This window comes from Colossoma macropomum, unplaced genomic scaffold (assembly GCF_904425465.1).
Source record: "Colossoma macropomum unplaced genomic scaffold, Colossoma_macropomum, whole genome shotgun sequence".
Taxonomy (NCBI): domain Eukaryota; kingdom Metazoa; phylum Chordata; class Actinopteri; order Characiformes; family Serrasalmidae; genus Colossoma; species Colossoma macropomum.
The window spans coordinates 29,595,134-29,614,923 of record NW_023494784.1 but is presented as its reverse complement, the minus strand read 5'-3'; the positions used below and the strand labels follow the sequence as shown (position 1 = coordinate 29,614,923).

At 39.8% G+C, this 19,790-nt stretch overlaps 1 protein-coding gene across 1 annotated transcript in view; it reads left to right on the top strand.

The window, feature by feature from the left end:
- The window catches only part of LOC118806392 (potassium voltage-gated channel subfamily H member 7-like), a 70,481-nt gene that overhangs the window by 10,129 nt on the left and 40,562 nt on the right, over positions 1-19,790 (top strand). Inside the window, exon 3 of the mRNA XM_036567809.1 lies at positions 15,169-15,324. Within this exon, the coding sequence (XP_036423702.1) occupies positions 15,169-15,324 (156 nt within the window). The remainder of the gene's footprint in view (positions 1-15,168; positions 15,325-19,790) is intronic.

Here is a 19,790-nt window from a genome sequence, read left to right as displayed (position 1 = left end):
ATCACTAAGCTCTGATTGGTCCATTCCCAGAATGGTTGTGCATTAGTTCCAGCAAAACAGCCCTGCAACGCTAACCCTGTCAAAATGGATCAGAGAGACACGAGGGGCACAGAGACGACTCTCATGTCTCCTAGGATCCCACTGAGGATTCGTCCACCCGCTTACATCCATATGATTGTCAAACGTAATGAAGAAACGCTTAATTAGAGAGCAGATTTATTTGGTGGTTTTACCTTCAAAATTAGATCATGCCATCCCTAGTGTAGTAGGAAGACTACCTGACCACGTGGCACTCATGCTCGTGGTCTGTGTTTGTCTTCTGGAGGCTGAATGTGTTTGGCAGTTAAATAATGAGATTTGATGTCTCCCTGTTCCATTTGGTCCTATTTCTTGACCGTTGTGATCTGTGAGCTGATTGGGACATTCTAAAACGAACTAGTCAGGCCTTTGTTGAACTGCAGATTGTCCTTGATGTCCTGCATGCTGTCATGGCTTTGTGAACCATACAGCATTTGCATTGTGTTATGATGCTGGTATATTATCTCTGTAGTGTTCAAAGGAACTGGTTTAAAATGACCATCTGGTGGAGATTAAGTTAGTGTACTCTTCAGTCACTCATAAAACCCATTCATTCAGAAGTGTGCTGCCCACGACAAAGCCAAGCTACACAGACATCTCTGTTCTGTCTCTTTGCTGATGCAACATTAAAATGCCCCCCTTTAAATTGAATTACACGTAAGAGAGCAGCCGTGAAACATATAGCTGCGACCTTTCGCCTGAGTCATTATGCTCTGATGGCTTGTATGCTGACTGATATGGCTTTGTGTGGTGGAGAGTCAAATGGAGACCCATCCGTCAGCTTCGTAATGACTTAACACAGCCTTTCCTGAAGGCACAGCTACAATGGGGCTATTTTTAGCCCTAATGCCTTAAAACGCCTGTAACTCTCATGGCAAATGAAACACAATCTTTTCTCCCTCGGGATGCAGAAAATCAATCGCGAACATTTGAAGCAAATGGGGGAGGTTCTTTCAGGATATTGGCTGCAATTACAGGCAATCCATAAAGATCTGAAGAGTACTGAAGTATCTTTGAACCTTCTTTTTAACAAATGCCATGTGATTATGTTGCATTCTGAGGAAATTGCTTTGGCACCTTATAATGATCTGATTTGTACTTCAGTAAGGCTATGCTTAAGATAGCACAGGTTATGAGAACACAACACGTTTTAATGCTTTGTCCAGAGTCCATTTTAACACCCTTGACAGTAATGAAACAGATTTGACTGCTATTGAAGACTACATGTTTGCACATGCCCTGCTCCACTATCTTAGATCAAATTTAAAATCAAACTGCATTATAAAACTTAACAGGTCGGTTCTATCTTCCTATGCACAGTGGTGTTGCAGTATTACACCGTCACAGTAAATGATGCCCTGTAAATTTTGCTGACATACTGTTGTACCAATGTCAGGTAGTACTTCTGTGAAGAACCTAGAAGCTCATAGTGAAGATCAGCAATATCGTCATCATGATCATCATTATCATCATCATCATCAGTGTCATCACGTTTTTTTACTTCAGGTTTACAATGAGGGGAATCCTCATTTACCATGCAGCTGATTGTCACAAGGGGAGTAAAAGCAACAAAATGATAACAGATTAAAAAATAGACTTGTATGACAGTAAACCCCCCCCCCCAAAAAAAACAGAACTACTAAAAATAATCAACTACAACAATTACAATTTACATTTTTACAATTACAGTTTCCCAAACTGATTTATGATATGACACAGTGATAGTGTAGCAATTGAGTGTTTTGAACCTGCTCTTTAACTTGTTTTTAACATGTGTTTTTAGATTTTTTTGGCCACGTAAAGCACTTATTCCTCGTGATGTTGCATTATGCAGCTGAATTTGACACGGCTCCATAGTTGACACAGAGCAGGCTAATCACATTTACACCCTGTATAGTGCACTAAATATCAAATAAGGAACCATTATGTGCAAAGATGGATGTTGGCTATGAGCCTTATAGTGTTTCATTGCAGTTAGTACTTCAGGATGCTTTCATAAGCAGGGAATACAGCCTCTGTGCTCAATCAAGAGTATAGAAAGTCCTCCATCTGAGAAAGAAATGCAAGACGTGTTATTTTCTATTTTCTGCTGTAGGTTTATGGATTTTGGCTGCTACTTATGCATCTGCATCTGTTCTTTTTATAGCAGCCATAATTCTGTCTGTGAGATACATTTTACTAACTATACTGCTTGTGTAATATTTCAGTGAGGATGGGAACTCATATGGCCCAAGCTGTAAACACTTCTTTGAGAAGTTCCTCAGTGAGGGCCAGACTGAGCCATTAATGGCTTTTTGGGCAGCTATGGTTTAATTATTGATGGTGGAAATAAGAATCTAATTAAATTTCCATCATCATGAAAGGACAACAGGTCTCAGATCAGTGGCCAAGTACAGTATATGCAGCACAAGCTGAAATGACGAGCCAGGAGCCATACTGTAATTAGTCTGAGAATCCCTCACCTCATCTCTCTGTTTCACCATGGGACTAATTCACACTTAAGGCCTCTAACTAGAACACTGTTCCAAAAGTAGTTTAATTTTAGACTGGACATGAATTATGCTTTTGCTTTGCACTGGTATATTGATCCCTGATGAGAATACATGTTTGATTCAGCTCATGTCACTAATTATAAAGCCCTTGGTTGGCTGAATCAGATATTTTTGGTGTGGGAAAACACTCAGTTATGTGATGCTATAGCCCGTGAGTACAGGGAGCGAGGAATGCTGCAGTAAGGTATTTCAGAATGCAGGAGAAAGACAGGTTGTGCTCCACCTGAAGTATTTTAGGATGAGAATGAAAAGACAGCCTAGGCTCTCAGTTGCTTACTGACCCCAGAGCAGCTTTTAAAAGAGAGAGGAGGTCTTTTGACAGGCGAGTGCTTGCTCTGAAGGGAAAGGCTTTTCCTTCAGAGTGATGTACACAATGCTAAATGGCCCAGGAGGGTAGGTGTAGTCGAGTGGAAAAATGAGTCGATAAGATTTGCATCCCTTTGCGGCCCAGACCATTCGACATTCCATCAGTCCCAGGTAGAGAGGAGGGTAGCTAAAAAACGTAATGCACTTTGTATGTATGTGTTTGAGTGTGTGTACATGTGAGCATGAGAGAGAGAGAGAGAGAGAGAGAGAGAGAGAGAGATTATTTTCATTCATTTTCAGGACAAAAATGTTCTGACTGTAGAAAAAAACAGGAAAAACAGAAAACAAGGTGAACCTTCAGTGGGACCTAACCAGCAGAATGATCTGAATTTGTTTTTTTGTTTCTTTTTGGTCTTTTGTTTGTTTAACAAAAACTAAAAAACATTATTTTCTGGTTACTGAGATTAAGGTTAATGTTTAGGGTGGGACTGCCCAAAGTATGGCCTGCAGGCCTATGACAGATGTTTAATTTGGACCACCAGAAAGTAACCCCCTTACCCAGTGAGCGAACAAACAAATTTTTATACTATATTAAAATCATGTAATTCTTATATTACTTTTAAAACTGTATTTCAAGTGTTTTTACTAACAAAATATAATGTTATAAAATAGTTTTTAAAAACTTTTTAAAACTTTAAAAACTGTTTTGATACCCACTTTATTTGTATACAGTTTTGTCTTTTTGACCACTAGACCATCACAAACATTGCTCTTTGACCTCCCAAGACAAAACATATGGGCACCCTGGTGTAAGCTTAGGCTAAGCTGTGTAAATTCTTATTACATAGTTAGTAGCATAGTTAGTTAGTTACATAATACTGTGCAAAATCAGAGACCACCCTTCACTTATTTAATTTCCAGTCAAGACAGCCATTAAGTACAAGTCAGTCATTTTTCAGGAGATATTTCTAAGGAGATTAAATAAGATAATCCACTTGCATAAAGAAAAGGAAAGTCAAAGGAAACATGTTGTTTTCAAAACTAAAGATAAGAAAAAGTATTAAAAAATAGAGAGAAGATGGGGCCCCTAACAACCTGTCAGACCACCAAATCTGTCAACATCAGATAAACAAAACTTTGACAGATAGAAAATCAAGCTCCACTCTTGATTCAGGTCTGAAAAAATACACAGGTGTTTCTGTCCATCCTTTCACTTTGAGAAGACAATTAAATGCAATGGGTCTGAAAGGATGTGTAGCTTTCAAGAAGCTGTAACTGAAAAAGAAGATAGACTTAAAAGAAGAAAATGTGCTAATCAAAGAAGCTGCTGGTGTTCTCAGAACAATGTACTGACCACCCCAGAGTCCACAACGTCACAGAATGTGTCTGATCATGAGAAGCAGAATTTGCAACCGTCTTTTAATACTTAACTTTAGAGGTATAGAAAAATATCCCTGCAGATTTCTTTGAAAAACTGAAGCAAGTCTCCCACAAAGAATGGAAGCTGTAATAAAGGGAAAGAATGGACACGCGTAATACATTAGGACATAACCCTGTGTCTTGACATTATATAGAAATAAACGTGTTTGTGTGTGTTCGTTTGGATGTCTGTCAGTATGTGTGTGTGTGCTTGTGTGTTGTGTGTGATCGTAAATGAGATATGAGTAGTGTGTAATGAACACTTTGGACCAGGATTTACCCTCTCTCGACTGACGCATTCTGTGAAACGTGACTCGGGTTAAAGTCAGTGTAGTGTAGGGAGGTTAGTTGTGGATGACGTACGTGCCGGCTCGCCGTAACAGATACTATCCCTGACACTCTAAGTGCTTTCAGGTCTCGAGCCTTTAGCTTGATTGTTAACATGTAGGATTTTCAGTAGGAAGACCCTAATGGGAAACAGAGACTCTAGTCTAAAGCACCTATTAACCCTGCTGAGATGGTGTAGTAAGGTTCAACTGCAGTGGTGTGGGCTAAATAGGGGAAGAAGGCATTAAGAGATAAAGAATGTTAGCCTATCTGAAATTTAAACTATGAAAGGGCAATTTGCAGTCGAATTACTGTAGTTTCAATTGTCCAATGAAACAGGCAGTATAATAAAAAACATGGAATTAATTTTTAGTGTTCAAGGTTGATTTACCGTAATAAACTGTTAGAAACAGTGTTTCTTCTTGTGATCCATCTAATTCATTCTGGCAGTGTGACAAATTAATTTTATACACTTATGACATAAGCCTTACAGAGGAGGAACAATCCACTGTGTTGACAATGAGACAGTAAATTGAGTGTGTGTGAGAGTCTGATCATGGCAGGAAATTCATGCAGGAGAGTAGGATGACATGCCAAGTTGAGGTATGAAAATTTGCATTCTATTCTCTTTGCATGTATGATAAAAACTGGGCAGCACAATATAAACGTATGATGTTATGACCATACTGTGACGTATTAGAATATGCACAGTTAATCGTACAGCTAAAATGGATCCACTGTATATATAAATGTCAAACAGAAAATGTTCTGTTCCCACAGCGTGTCAAATTCAGCCTGCCTCACACTGACTTTGCAACAACTATAAACCACTGAAAATGAGTAAGTCTTATGTGCTCATTTTAATTTAAATGTGATTCAGGAAGATAAACAGATGGAGGAAGACAACTGCTGTAGTTCCAACACAGCATTGTTTGAAGTTTTCACTCAGCGTGAATTAATAATACTTTAATTTGATGACTTTTTAGTTCATCTGCAGCACTGAACTAGAAAAGAGTGCCTTAAAGAGAGAATGCATTAATTGATTAATGCAAAATATATAAAGAAGAAACAAAGAGACAACGCTTAAGAATGTAAAGGTAGGCCAGCAGTTTTTTTTGTTGACATCTACAACAGTTTTTTTTTACAACCTTTTTTTGGGGGGGTAAAAAGTATTTTGCAACCCCCTCTTCAACCCCTACTCTGTCCTCCCATCCACACAGGCCGGCCCATACACACTACCATACGTATTAATAAAATTACTGAACATTACAGAAAAATAATCCAATAATAAGTCTACTCAATTACTGCACCTGCAATCCACAGATTTTTAGCCCGGTGCTGAAAAAGGGCTTTAAGTTTAGCGGTCAATCAGTACCCTCCCTCTGTAACGAGCTCACTAAATACAAATTCAAAATCAGTGTTAACCTGTCTTCTGTAGCCTGTGGGTGAAGCCATTCAGCAGCGCTTGAGCAGCAGCGATTTTTTCAAAATGTTTTTCTCTGAGTTTAATAAGTTATATGTCTTGTAGCACCACTCTTGCTAACCTTGTGAGACCATGCCATAAAGCCCAAGAGGGTCTCAACACCCAGGTTAAAAACCCCTGATTGCTCCTGAGTGGCACAATCATGTAAGCGTTGACCCTGTCATCAAGGGATCGTGAGGTTCAAGAGAGCACAATTGGCCCCGCTCTCTCTAGGTCAGTAGGATGGCCCTCCCACTTCCCCCAGCGCAGGCATCTGTTAGCTGACGTAACAGAACTGGCAGTTAGCGTTCTCCTCCAAATGCATTCAGCTGTCCAATGATGTTGCGTTAGTGGTAGTTTGGACAGAAGCTGTGGCTGGCTTCACATGACTCAGAGGAAACTTGTATTTGCCTTTGCCCTCCTAACAGTGGTGATATCATGTGATTGGGTGGAGTCCTAACTAGTGGGTGGAATTGGATACAACTAAACTAGGGGGAAAACTTGTGATCTAGAGGCACATGACTGTTACTTAAAGGCAAACTAACTGAAATACTGAACATTACTTACCAGCAATAAGTGTGTGAGGACTCATCATGTTTGTCAACTGGAAAAAAGTAATTTTTTCTTAGGTAAGTAGTAAGTAGTAAGTAAAGGAAGTAGTAAGTAGTAAGTAAAGGAAGAAACCTTGAGAGGAACCAAGACTCAAAAGGGGAACCCATCCTCCTCTGGTCAACACCGGATAGTAAACATTGTTTGTACAAAAAACAGGGAAAACAGGTGGAGCAATGATTAATTTGATTAGTTTAGTTTATGCAGCAGCAGCGGCGGCAGCATCAGCATCAGTGGGGTCAGGTTGTGAGGGTGAGGTTTGCACGGCGTAGTACAGCATGGAGCTTGATGGTGGTCAAGCCGGTCCAGAGGGCTGGAGAGCAGTGGCACCCAATCAAGGCAGAAGAGGCAGCAACATCAGACGCACAGAATGGGCAGCTGTTCAACTCGGCAAGGAAAGAAAGAAAGGAAAAACATACAGAGAGTCAGTTCTGTAATGGGTGATTGATTAATTTGATTAGTTTAAATGATTGATTAGTTCAAATGATTAATTTGTTTAGTTTAGTTTATGCAACAGCAGCATCAGTGGGGTCGGGATTGTGAGGGTGAGGTTTGCACGGCGTTGTACAGCAATAAGCTCAATGGTGGTCAAGCCGGTCCAGAGGGCTGGCGAGCAGTGGCACCCGATCAAGGCAGAGAGGCAGCACCATCAGAATGAACAGGATGGGCAGCTGTTCAACTCAGCAAAGGAAAGAAAGAAAGGAAAAACACACAGAGAGTCAGTTCTGTAATGGGTGACTGACAGAACTGAGAGTCAGTTCTGTAATGGGTGTCAGTTCTGTAATGAGCAACTGATTACAGATTACAGTGTTAGCAGAGCAGCAGAGACTCTGGCAGGTATAGAACTGACAGGGAAAACTAATTACCAAAGGCTTGACTATAAAAGTTTTTAGCCTAGACTTAAAGACTGAGGCTGTGTCTGAGTCCCGAACACTAACAGGAAGATTATTCCAAAGCTGGGGGGCTTTGTATGAGAAAGCTCTCCCCCCCTGACCTAACTTTATTAATTCTAGGTACTAATAGTAAGCCAGTACCTTGTGATCTAAGTAGGCGTGATGGTTCATAGTGAGAGAGAAGTTCACTCAGGTGCTGAGGGGCGAGTCCGTTTAGAGCTTTATAAGTCAGTAAGAGAATTTTATAATCAATCCGAAATTTAACTGGTGACCAGTGTAAGGTTGATAAAACTGGGCTGATTTGGTCAAACTTTCGGGTTCTAGTAAGAACTCGGGCTGCAGCGTTCTGGACTAGCTGAAGCTTGTTAAGGCTTTTGCTGGGACATCCAGACAGCAGGGCATTATAGTAATCTAGCCTTGAAGTAATAAATGCATGAACTAACTTTTCTGCATCCTGTAGAGATAATGCATTTCTCAATTTAGCAATATTGCGGAGATGCAGGAAGGCTGTTCTAGTAATATTAGTTATGTGTGAGTCGAAGGACAGATCAAGGTCGATAATGACACCAAGGCTTTTTACAGATGACCTTGATGCAACTGAGAAATTGTTAAGTTTAAGTGTTAAATTAAACAGTCTGTTCCTAGCCGCTTTTGGACCAAGAAGTAGAACCTCTGTTTTATCAGAGTTAAGAAGGAGAAAGTTACTCGACATCCAGTCTTTTACGTCTTTTATACAGTCTTCAATCTTGCTAAGTTTAATTTTATCATCCGGTTTGCTTGCTAAGTATAACTGAGTGTCATCTGCATAACAGTGGAAATTTATGCCGTGTTTACTGATAATGGTGCCCAGTGGTAGCATATATAATGTGAATAATACAGGTCCTAAAACAGAGCCTTGTGGAACACCATACTTTACTTTTGTGAGGGCAGATGATTCACCGTTTATATTAACAAACTGATAGTGATCATTGAGGTAGGACCTGAACGAGGAAAGAGCTGTTCCTGTTACTCCTACAGTGTTTTCTAGTCTGTCTAGTAAGATAGAGTGATCTATTGTGTCAAATGCTGCACTAAGGTCGAGAAGGACTAACAAGAACACATTTTCTTGGTCGGAGAATAATAATAGATCATTTACAATTTTTACTAGTGCTGTCTATGTACTATGATGTGGCCTAAAGCCAGATTGGAATTTTTCATGGATTTGATTCCTATGCAAATAGGAACTTAATTGTTTTACAACAACTTTTTCCAAGATTTTATATATAAAGGGGAGATGCATGCTCAGATTTCTTTACAGGGGTGGTGACAGAAATCTGGGGTCACAATAACAACACAAATTTAGCCATTTATTTTGCTATCCAAAATGACCAGTGAACCTACAAGTGTCTTCTGAGTGTTTATGTAATGTTGATCTTTTCTAAAGTAAAAAAAAGGCATCAGACAGCATATTCAAAACCATTTCATGTTATAACTTTCTGTGAGGGAGCTCTTAGAGGCTTTAAATGCATCCAATGTCTGGTTCCTTTCATCACCACTGTAAACTATTTTGACTCGGTAAGTTTCTCTACAGTGGAGCATTTCATGGTAAACCACTCTATGGCTCTGATATGACTTTGTTTACATCTTAATCATTTATTTTTGCTGGAATTTTGAAAAATCAGTGGAATTCCCCTTGAAGTGAAGGAAGAAATAATTGCTTTTAGTGTGAAAAATATATAAAGATAACAAACAATTAAAGCAAAAACATGATGTACACTGCAGTTACCCGGTGCTGCTTTTTTTCTCTACCTCCGTCAACTCACACAAACACATATGCACACTAAAGCTTAAGTAAAGTGCATGAGTGAAGATGGTTCAAACATTAGCAGAAGAAAGGTGACTTTCAGCATGGTACAGGATGTACAGGATAGTGGATGTTCCTTGCTAACCTCTTCAGTGAACTATTCTTTCTCCATCTGCTCCAGTGTTGAATGGGCTTTTGACTGTATATGGCACTCAGGCCAGGTAACCGCAGGAGACTCTTGCTCACTGCTACTTCACCTTAAATCAGACTGATGATGCAGTGTTGGCTGTAATGATCAGTTAGAATCAACAGACTACATTGCTGAAAAGAGAGTAGTTCATTAGTAAAGTTTGAGTTACAAAAAGAGTAGTTTCATTTAAGCACATGCTATGTTAGCTATGTTACAGATGACAGTATGGAAGCTAGTATTGATGGATGGATGTAATCATGGATGTACAGTACTGTGCAAAGGTCAGAGAACACTTTTCCCAGTCAAAATGACCATTCAAAAGAATTGGAAAACGTTTATAAGAATGCATTTGAAGTTGAATAACCTATAGAAGGAATGTTATAATTTGCCATTTCTTATAACATGCTGGGATATAATGTGGTGGACTTAAATTCTTATGTGCACTCTCCATGACTTATTGACTTGCTGTGTTGAGCCAAGACACTGGAGATGAACTTCTCATGTGTCTGTCCCTCACCTCCATGGTGTCCCTTATCGCAGGATGGCGCTACACAAGTTTGAGTGATATCTGATCCCATCTATACACCGCTCATTGTCTACAACGCTGATCACACAGCCTTCATTAATGATGTTAAATGTCAAGGCTATGGGATAGCTTAAAGGTGATAACATTTCTACATTATCTCCTCATGATTATAGAGGAATTAACAGAACTGAGTAGCAGTGCTGCTTTTAAAATATGGTTTGCTCATTAGAGGCTCTGAAGTGTTTCCAAAAACCATTACAGACATCTTCCCTTGATGAACTATGAGCTTTGCTTGAAGATAATTACAGCATGACAATTCAGTAACCGTAATGGGTGAAAACATTCATAGACATATTACAGCATAAATCCTATATTTGGGAAAATATAAGCCTGGTCACGCTTCATCCTTAGAAGATAGTTGTAGATCCTCACTGTATGGTTTGTACAAAGTTGAAATGTGGCCCAAACCCTTAAAACAACAAACTGGCACAGTGTCACCAGATCCTTGTTTGGATTAATTATGTATGGCAGAATGAAGAACCTTAATGTCTATAGTGAACGTAATTGCTGTGAAACTTAATGGCGGAATTTTGACACCATAAATATTTAAAGTTGCATTCTGTAGGGCTGAATCCTTTTCTTCTTAGGATTAGCTCAAACAAATCTAATATAAAAAGATAACATTTTGAAAAAAACAAGAAGAAAATAAGCCATAAACATATATATTAAAGAAAATACTAAGTATAATATCAAACCTATCAGCATTTACCACAGTATCACTCATTTCTTTTGTGCAGCCTACTGCCACTTTTACATTTCCATCCTTCCAGTCTTGAAACCAGCAGGTTACAGCTATGTCCTACCAACAAAAGCTGTTCCCAAAAGTGTCACTTACATTATTCATCTATTAGATAAACAGTATTTAAAGCTTTCATCCTTGAGTGAGAGGAGAAAATCAAGCTCCACTTTTACTTTAGACCTGAAAAACTCCACAGGTGTTTCTGTCCATTCTTCTCCAAGCTGAAAGCAGGTTTCAAAACACTGTTCCTGAGAAAAAGAAATAGACGAGAAGAAAATTTGCACTAGAAGGCTGAAACTGGACATCTGAGATGTGGAATAAGGTGCAATGGACTGATGATTCTGAATTTGTGATTTGGGATTGCTTGGATCATGTGAAACAGTAAATGCAACCAACTTCTAAGACTGAACTTCGGAAGTGTGGAAAATTATGCCAGCAGATTGAATTGAGAAACTGAAAACGAGTTTCCCAATAAGAGTAAGAGCTGTAATTAAGGCAAAGGGTGGACACCCTGAATACTAAACAAGTTATATATTTTGTATATATTTCTTTTTTTTCCTGATGTTCAAAAATGAATAAGTTGTAGGCTACTTAATGGCCATTTTGAATAGAAACTATAGAGGAAATACACAAAATAAAACGAAAGTGCCTAGTACTGTATATGTGATGTAGTTGTACCATATATATGGCACTGCTGTAGTCTGCTTCAAAATAGAGCAGAGTATTACTTGTAATTCCCCAAAATGAAAAAGCTTAGTCCTTTTTTTTAACATTTCCAGAGGATTTCAGCTTTCAGCACTTAGCTTCTACATCTCTGTAGTGTCCAGGCGTTTAACAGAGCTTTCTCCGGCACTGAGCGGACCTATTAGAGTCTGACGCAGCTAATGTGCTCCAACAGGAGCTGGTTATATTTAGTCAGACAGCCAGCGTACTGCTAATGAAGAGAGAGGGGTGAGGTAGCTGTTAACGTGTATGCAGGAGTCTGCAAGCCTGGGCTACCGGCAGCAGAGATACAAGATTTGCATTTGCAGCAGCAGGAATCTTTTGATCTGCCCACTTATTGCACGTCAGGTGTCCTCCCTGAAGGACAAAGAGAGAGACAGAGAGAGATAAGGGTGAAAGAAAGGCTCTAAAAGCCCTACCAGATAGTCCGCATTGTAAATATTATCTTTTTAAAAGCTAGCACGGCTTATTCATTCTTTGCTTCCAGGCAGTTGTTCCTGTCCTGAGGCGACACTCATTTAGGTCAACTTTATAAAGACAGTCAGTGCACAGTATGCATGTATGTTTACATGTTTATATATGAACGTCCCGGATAAGGTTACCAGATAAGATAATCAGGTTAAATAATTAATACAGCCAGATAGTAAGTCATCTGTAAGAACATGTATACTGAGAATATGTAATGTAGGGGTGGGGGGTTCCCAATTATGCTGATGAACAGTGTCTAATCTCTGATATTCATTTGATTATGTTTGATAAACTTATTTAGTTATTGTGCATAAGATTACAGGATAAACTCATGAGAGTCTTTTTAATAATATTTACCAATTGAGATGCTGTCATTGTCTTGCTTTAGCATTACAGTGCTAAGCAATGCATATACAATAAGCTTTAAATACAGCTGTGAATTATGTTAGTTATTGCTTTTTAGAAAAGGTCTCTGAGGTAACCTGCTTTCCTGTAACTTGCATGTAGCTGCTCTCCATGCTAAACGCTCCAGGCTATCATAGTAATCATGTAGTCTAAAAAAGACTAGCTGCATCACATTTGTTTCTGTTGTTTGGATGATGTTTTTATATATTTAAGAGTATGTCTAAAATTTATGACACTGTCTAGATCACTGCACTGAAAGGGACACTGGTATTATATGAGTGGGTGCTTGATACATTCCAAATCCACTTCATCACACTGGGATGATGTAGATTCATCAACGGATTTTGCTGCTAAATCAACAAAGAATCCAAGTGCCTGCTGGAGAGAAGAATAGCACTTCAGTGGGGTTACGGGTTGTTTTAATGTATGCGTTTGAGACACAGCAACCTCAATCATCTCTGCAATCACATCAGTCTCTTTGGTTATTAAGCACCAGAGGTTGATTTATAATGTAATCTAAGTTCCTATCATACTTTATGGACAAATGTGTCTATGCTTCATAACGCGCCACTCAGCAATTCTGCAAGAGGAGAATATAGCTGTTCCTGTCTTGTTCCGGGCACCTAAACACTTTATGAGCCTCCTGGGCTCCAGATATCTCCTCATCAGGGGCGACAGGCAGGAGGGGCTTTTTGCTAATGGATTCCTTCGTCTCTAAAGGGGCGCTGCGAGAGAGCTGAGCGGATGAACAATAGGGGCTGGATTGGACTCAGAACAGAAGTAGACAAAAGGGGAACATTAATGTCAAAGGGGACAGATTCATGGTGCTCTTTTGTACTATTTTCTCTTTGTTTCATCTTCATGCGGGGCTGAGCCTGCAGCGCTCTGACGTAGCCAGGGCAGCTGTGTGCAGCCGCTGGGTCATGGCTGCACCCACAGAAAAAAAAGCCCAGGACAGGTCATAACCTTTGACTTATCTCTCCGCTTTACTGCTTCTATCACCAGTCACACTCATCACCCACCAGCATGGCTTACATCACTCCCTCGCTGACTACCAGACATATTCAGAACGCTGTCTCTCAAAGCACTGCTGAACTTAGTAGTGTGAAAGCCTTAGTCGCTACTGGCTTGCGCAACCGTAGGAACACAGGAGGCATGGCTGTGCAGAGTAGCCACACGCACAGGCTCTCGGGAGCACCACGCTCGCAGTAGGAGAGACTTTAATGTGTAAATTAGTGTGCAAAGTTGTTGTTGTTAGCGTGATGATGTAAACGTGTTATTTGTGCTATTCTGTGCTGGGCTGTAGTGTAGTAGTGTCAGTGTTTCTGCCTACAGATAAGTAGAAGTGTATGGCTAGAGGTGACCTGCCTGCGATCTTGGCTGTTTCAGCAGCACTGAGTGATGGATTTCCCTTGCTACCTTTTTAATAAAAGAGCATTTGCCTTTAAAGCCCAACGTTTCCTGCATTTTCCTCTTCGCTGACCCCACAGTATGTTTGTATATGCATGGTACAAAGAAAAGCTTCATAGAAATGTTTCACTTTGCTAGTAATGCTGCATCACTTCTGCGCAGTAGCAGCCATGCATGTTCAAGGGGCAGATTTTGCCGCTTCTCTTGAGAGGTTTGCCACTAGAATCATGTACAGAATAAATTTGGGTAATGTGTTTCACTCACAAAACCTGAAAACTCAATTAAAAAACAAAATGAAACAATTAGTTTTGCTGTTTGTAATCAAGATCATCAAGATCAAGATCATCATTTTCCTGGTGATGAATCAGTTTCTGTTCACAACAGTGCCCTCCCTGTAATTTTGCAGGAATTGTACTCATCCAGGTTAATTGTTGCATCAGTCTTACTGGGATTTTGCCTCTGGCTTGTGTTCACACTTAATCCCTTCCTGTTTAATTCCCATTAAATTCCCACGTAAAAGTGTGTGTGTGTGAAAGCAAATATTTTGATTTTTAGAATCGAGAGAACACTATTGTGTGGAATTGGATGCTTCATCGATTTCTATCGCTTGGAGTTGGAATCAGAGTTTACTCCAGAATTTCTGAAATTGAACTGCCCTAATCAGCACCTGCCTGCATGATGCATGAACTCAAATCTTGCAGCAAAGAGAATCTGCACTGCTTTTGTTCTAAAACATCACTTGTTTTTGGGATGGTTTATAAAAATGTATAATTTTGTATAAAGTTGTGCTCATTAAAGTTATATTTTTTGTATAAAGTTGTGTTTAGTTTTTCCTTTGGGTAACAAATAGGGAAGCAAAGATGTATACTTGTTCACCCTGCAGATAAAAAGTGAGGGTGCAGATCCACTTGCTGCAATGTGCCTATGATTGATTCCTTTTAAGTACTGATTATAAAGTGATGAAGTAAAAGTGCTGGTTTCATTTTATTTAACTGTTTCCTCTCCTGCTCTTCTCCTCTCCTCTACCGTCCTACTCAGATATCTAGACTCGTGTTCATTAGTGGACTCATTGCAATTAAAGCAGCAGATGGGGGTTATAAGAGAGATAAATTAATTAGGGAGGACTGAGCAGGATGGAGTGAGGTTTGAAGGAACGACAGATGTCTTTATTCCTCTCTTCTCACTCTCTTTCTCTCTCTCGCTTTTCTTTCTTTCCAGGTTCAGAGTTTCTCTGCAATACACACATCATCCCAGTGAAGAACGAGGAGGGCGTGGTGATGATGTTCATTCTGAACTTTGACTACGTGCTGGAGGAGGGGAGCAGTGATTCGCTGCAGAGACTCAACATTACTCCTCCTGCCAAAACAGAGTACAGTGAGTTCAGCTTCATTTATCATTTCAGGCTTTTTCATACCTTTAACCAAACTGTTTTCATACTTCTACTTGAGCTTTTAACTAATGGGGCCAGAGTGTATTTAAATGGAATTCTGAAATTAGGTCTATGAAGTCCAGTCCCTTGAACCCTAGGATCATTCTGCTATTAATCTTTAGACATCGTTTTCATGAACTACTAAGAATTATTGGTAAGTAATGGAATATTACAAATCCATTGTTTCACTCTCAATATTTTAATTTCCTTTTTTGAATTCTAACTCTAATGTAGCCAATCAGAACAGGCCTAATATAATAAAATAGCAGGGTTAAAAAGCTTTTAGACCCGGCGGTTGTTTGCATAGATAAGGACGTGTCAGCACACACACACACACAGGTAATAGAATAGGTGTAAGCTGTTCCTATATATAGCTATGAAATAATTTACTGAAGCCTATGATAATTTCCTGAAGGCTGGTGTGCTCAAAATAAGCCCAAATGCAACATTACACATAGTCAACAGAGTTAGCAAATTCTCTTTTTGGAAATGCATAGACATGCTACATGGCTAAATGGTTTCTCACATCACAAAAGGTGATACAAACAAAATCATGTGAGAGTACAGAAAAAGCACATTCAGACATCCAGACCTATTCTCTATTCATAGGTGGCAATTATTAAGTAAATCTATAATTTAAGCAAAAAATACTGTATTTATGCCAAATAATCTTAACAAAATAAATACAGAATTGAAATATACCAAAAATATTCACAGAATGAATGAAATCATATAAGACATTATTCTGATCCAAGAACATTTGGGAGATTGGAAGTTAAGTACAAATAATAAGCTAGTGGTCAACGGGGGAAAAAGGTTATTAACCCTTTTAAAACATGTATCAGTGATCTATTCTAATGCATTCCTCCACGTTTAACTCAAATAAATGTTTTGCCAGAGGAGCTACAAAGCGTGCAAGCATGAGGCTTCCTTTGCTGTTGAATGCATTGTGATTTTTTTTAACAAACGTACAACCTCATTCAGAGCATAAATCATATCTGGTAAGCACTAATTATTGTTTTGTTTAATCAGAACGATGAAACACTTCTTATGTGTGACTATTCCTATTAATGTGTTTTCTTGTTTAAAAAGAGAGTTTGTGACAGAAATTAAAGAAACAGATTTTCTGCAATGTTCTCTGCACATCAAATAAATGCAACAGCACTGAGACATCACCTGATTAACAGAGAAAACCAGATTGAACAGCAGAAATAGCCACGTCGGCCGTAAAGAGTTAACTAAAAAGAGACAGTTCTGTTCCAGAACAATAAGGCATGATTACGTTTTGCATTTTTGTTCTTAGCTAAATACCGATTTTTGTTTTCATTCCTCAAACTAGTTCGTCAACTGTAACTAATGTAACTAATCAGATGAGAGTAAGGAACTGAAGAGCAATTTGGGGTTTGAAGGGTTACGTACACTCTGAAAAATGATGCGTCAGTTAACCGCACCTTTTTGTATTATGTATTTTAACACATTTTTGTCATATTGTGTTAGGTATGTGTTAAAAGTAACACAAAATGTGTTGTCCTTAGCTGGATATACAGATGTGTTAAAAAGAAGGTGTTTTTAACACATCTGTTTTAAGAATGGAAAACTGTCCTCACTTATCAGTATGAGATGATTTAGCCCATTAGTGTAGTGTATATGGTGCAGTGTATATAAGGACTTTGTCACACTCAGGGTGCCTGAGGTTAAAGGATTAGACATCAGAAGACAATGTTACCACAGCAAGAGTGGCTTTGCTTTTGTCCAGCACTTTACAGTGCTAATAGGCTTAGTGAACACTCTGCTGACACCGCATTCTACCCTAATTGTGCCATTATCTTTTTTGTAGCCTCAGCCTCAACCAATCTTTATTAAGATGTCACCCAGTAATGTGCAGAAGGGTGCTTTCGCTTGGACCATAGGTGTGTTCCCTGGCGAGTCCTTCACAGCTGAATCACTCTCTCGTGTTAATGCAGCTGTTATGCCGGGGCCTGTCAGGCGCTCCCTTGGGTCAGAACCTGCTGGATGGGGCTCACTGAGCCGGTGTAAAGCACAGGCAGCGTGGCCCAGTGTACTGCGGCACAACAGGAGGTCAGCGCTGGAGCGTGCTAATTGGACAGGAGGCTTTCAGAGAGGCTGCACAGGGAGAGACAGGGACAGAGCTGTCATCCTCCCCTCCTTGCTCAATACACAAGCAATTGCAGAATTGGCTTCAGTACTAATAAAGGATTAGGCATGCTCATCTGCGTGAGGAGAATTAGTTGTCGTGCCAGAGAACAAGATTAACTCAGATGATGTATTCTTTTTGTTTCCCCAGTGAACATACTGTAAGTCACCTTGGCTGATCTTTCCGTTGCTCTGGGTGGGAAAGCGGAATTAAAGCACCGTGTCACAGTGTGTGCTCACAACCCAACCCAACCCAATCTAACGCCTAAATCACTACAAATCAATTGCTGTGTTTCCTTCTGCTTTGGCAATTTGGCATCTATAGGGATGCTGATCATAATGGTGTATGATAAATATCACGTATCTCAATGTCGCAAGATATAGTAGCTCTAAATATTTAACACGTTACATTATAGAGCGAAGGCAACACACACAGAAATAATTCCATTCTATAAATCTACTGCATAAAATATGAATGACCTAGCTAGAGAAGTGTGAGGACATGTGCCAGCAAGGGCACAGAAACGCAACACATGAGAATGGTGTGATTTTCCCAGGAGGGAACTGTTTATTAGCAGGTTCATTTTTGGAAGAGTGAAAGATCTCTGAAGTTCTTCGAGCCAAATATAAAAAAGAGTGAAAAATAAAGTAGTGTTTTGGCTCACCAAGGTTTGCTAGTGGTAGCAGAAGGGACTTGCTGTCTCTGATGGCAATCAGTATCATTTTTCTGGTGCGACTTTTGTCTCAGAGTCTGTGAAAAAGGAAGTGAGAGATGTCATTGCTCCCTCAATTTCACTTGCCTTTGGGGTGCGCTGGTTTTTGTCCCCTCTGAGGGAGGAAGACGAGAAACCGCAGCTGCTCCTGCTGATGAGGATCCAGCTGGTGCTGAATTCACAGCTTCGCCTTGGCACGTGCAGATCAGATGGCCAAAAAACGGGTGCTGAATTTGGGCCATGGGTGCAGTTTCTGGACCTGGGACAGTGGGTGTCAGACACAGTTTTTTTCCTTTGTGAGGAAAAAATTGGTGCTATACTGTATGTCCAAAGTATTCGGACACGCCTTGTAATTTGTGAATTCAGCTATTTTAAGGTGCACCCCGTGCTGACACAGGTGTTCCATTGTGCATACACAGCTTGTCTAATCTACACAGAAAAGTTGCCAGTAGAATGGGACATTCTGGAACAGCCACACATGAGCCAAGCCCAATGCCAAATGTCAGCTAGAGGGGTATAAAGCCCCCCAGCATTGGGCTGTGGAGCAGTGGAACTGTATAGTTTGGCATGACGGAGCTTTATCCAATATCTTTAGATTGATTTTAATGACGATTGTGATCCAGAACTAGTCATCCAACATCAGTACCTGAGCTCACTAATGCTCTTCTGGCTGACTGCAATCAAATCCTCACAGAAATGTTACAACATCTTGTGGAAAGCCTTCCCAAAGGAGTAGAGGCTCCAATATTTCGATAATTTATTTTTTTTAAAGTTATAATCATGCATAACATATGACAAAACTGCATTGTGGCACTGGTCCTGTGCCATGATATCAGCATATTTTTACATAATCTAACCTCATACTAATATTTCAGCAGTTGAAACTCACTGTTTATCCACAATTTACCTCCATCATCGGGCGAGTATAGTGTCCCCTGTTTCTGCTTCCTTATGAGAGCAGAGAGGACTGCAGTGAGGATGGGGAGAAGGATGATGTTGCATATCTTCGCAGCCTCAGGCTTTTTAACCGTTTATCATTGCTTTGCTCACAGTTGACTTCGTCATTTCTGGAATTCCACTCTCAGTGTGGCATGTTCTTTGGGGCAGTTGCTATTTTTAGCTCTGTGTGTGTGTGTGTGTGTGTGTATTTAATTCTGGGCAAAATCGCAGCAGGCTTCCCAAGCTGTAGTGCTCTTGGGTCTTTTTGGGAGTGAATGTCAACAAGGCATCATGACTGAGCCCTGATTGGAGGCGTTAAAGCAAGGCGTCAGTCTGCGCAAAGCACACCACAGCTATGCTTCACACTGCAGTGTGTTTTTGCTCACTGTGTATGTGTATGTGCATTTCTGCACGAACGTGTACAATTCTGTGTGAATTACCGTGAAAACACTTTCGTATCCGTTGGTTATTTTGTGTGTATGTGTGTATGTGTTACGGCCTAATTGATATGAAAGGTTTGTGAACAACAATAATAATGAGCCAAAAACTAAAACTCAAAAAAAAACTAAAAAAATGTGAAATGATTTAATATGGTCAACAGTGAA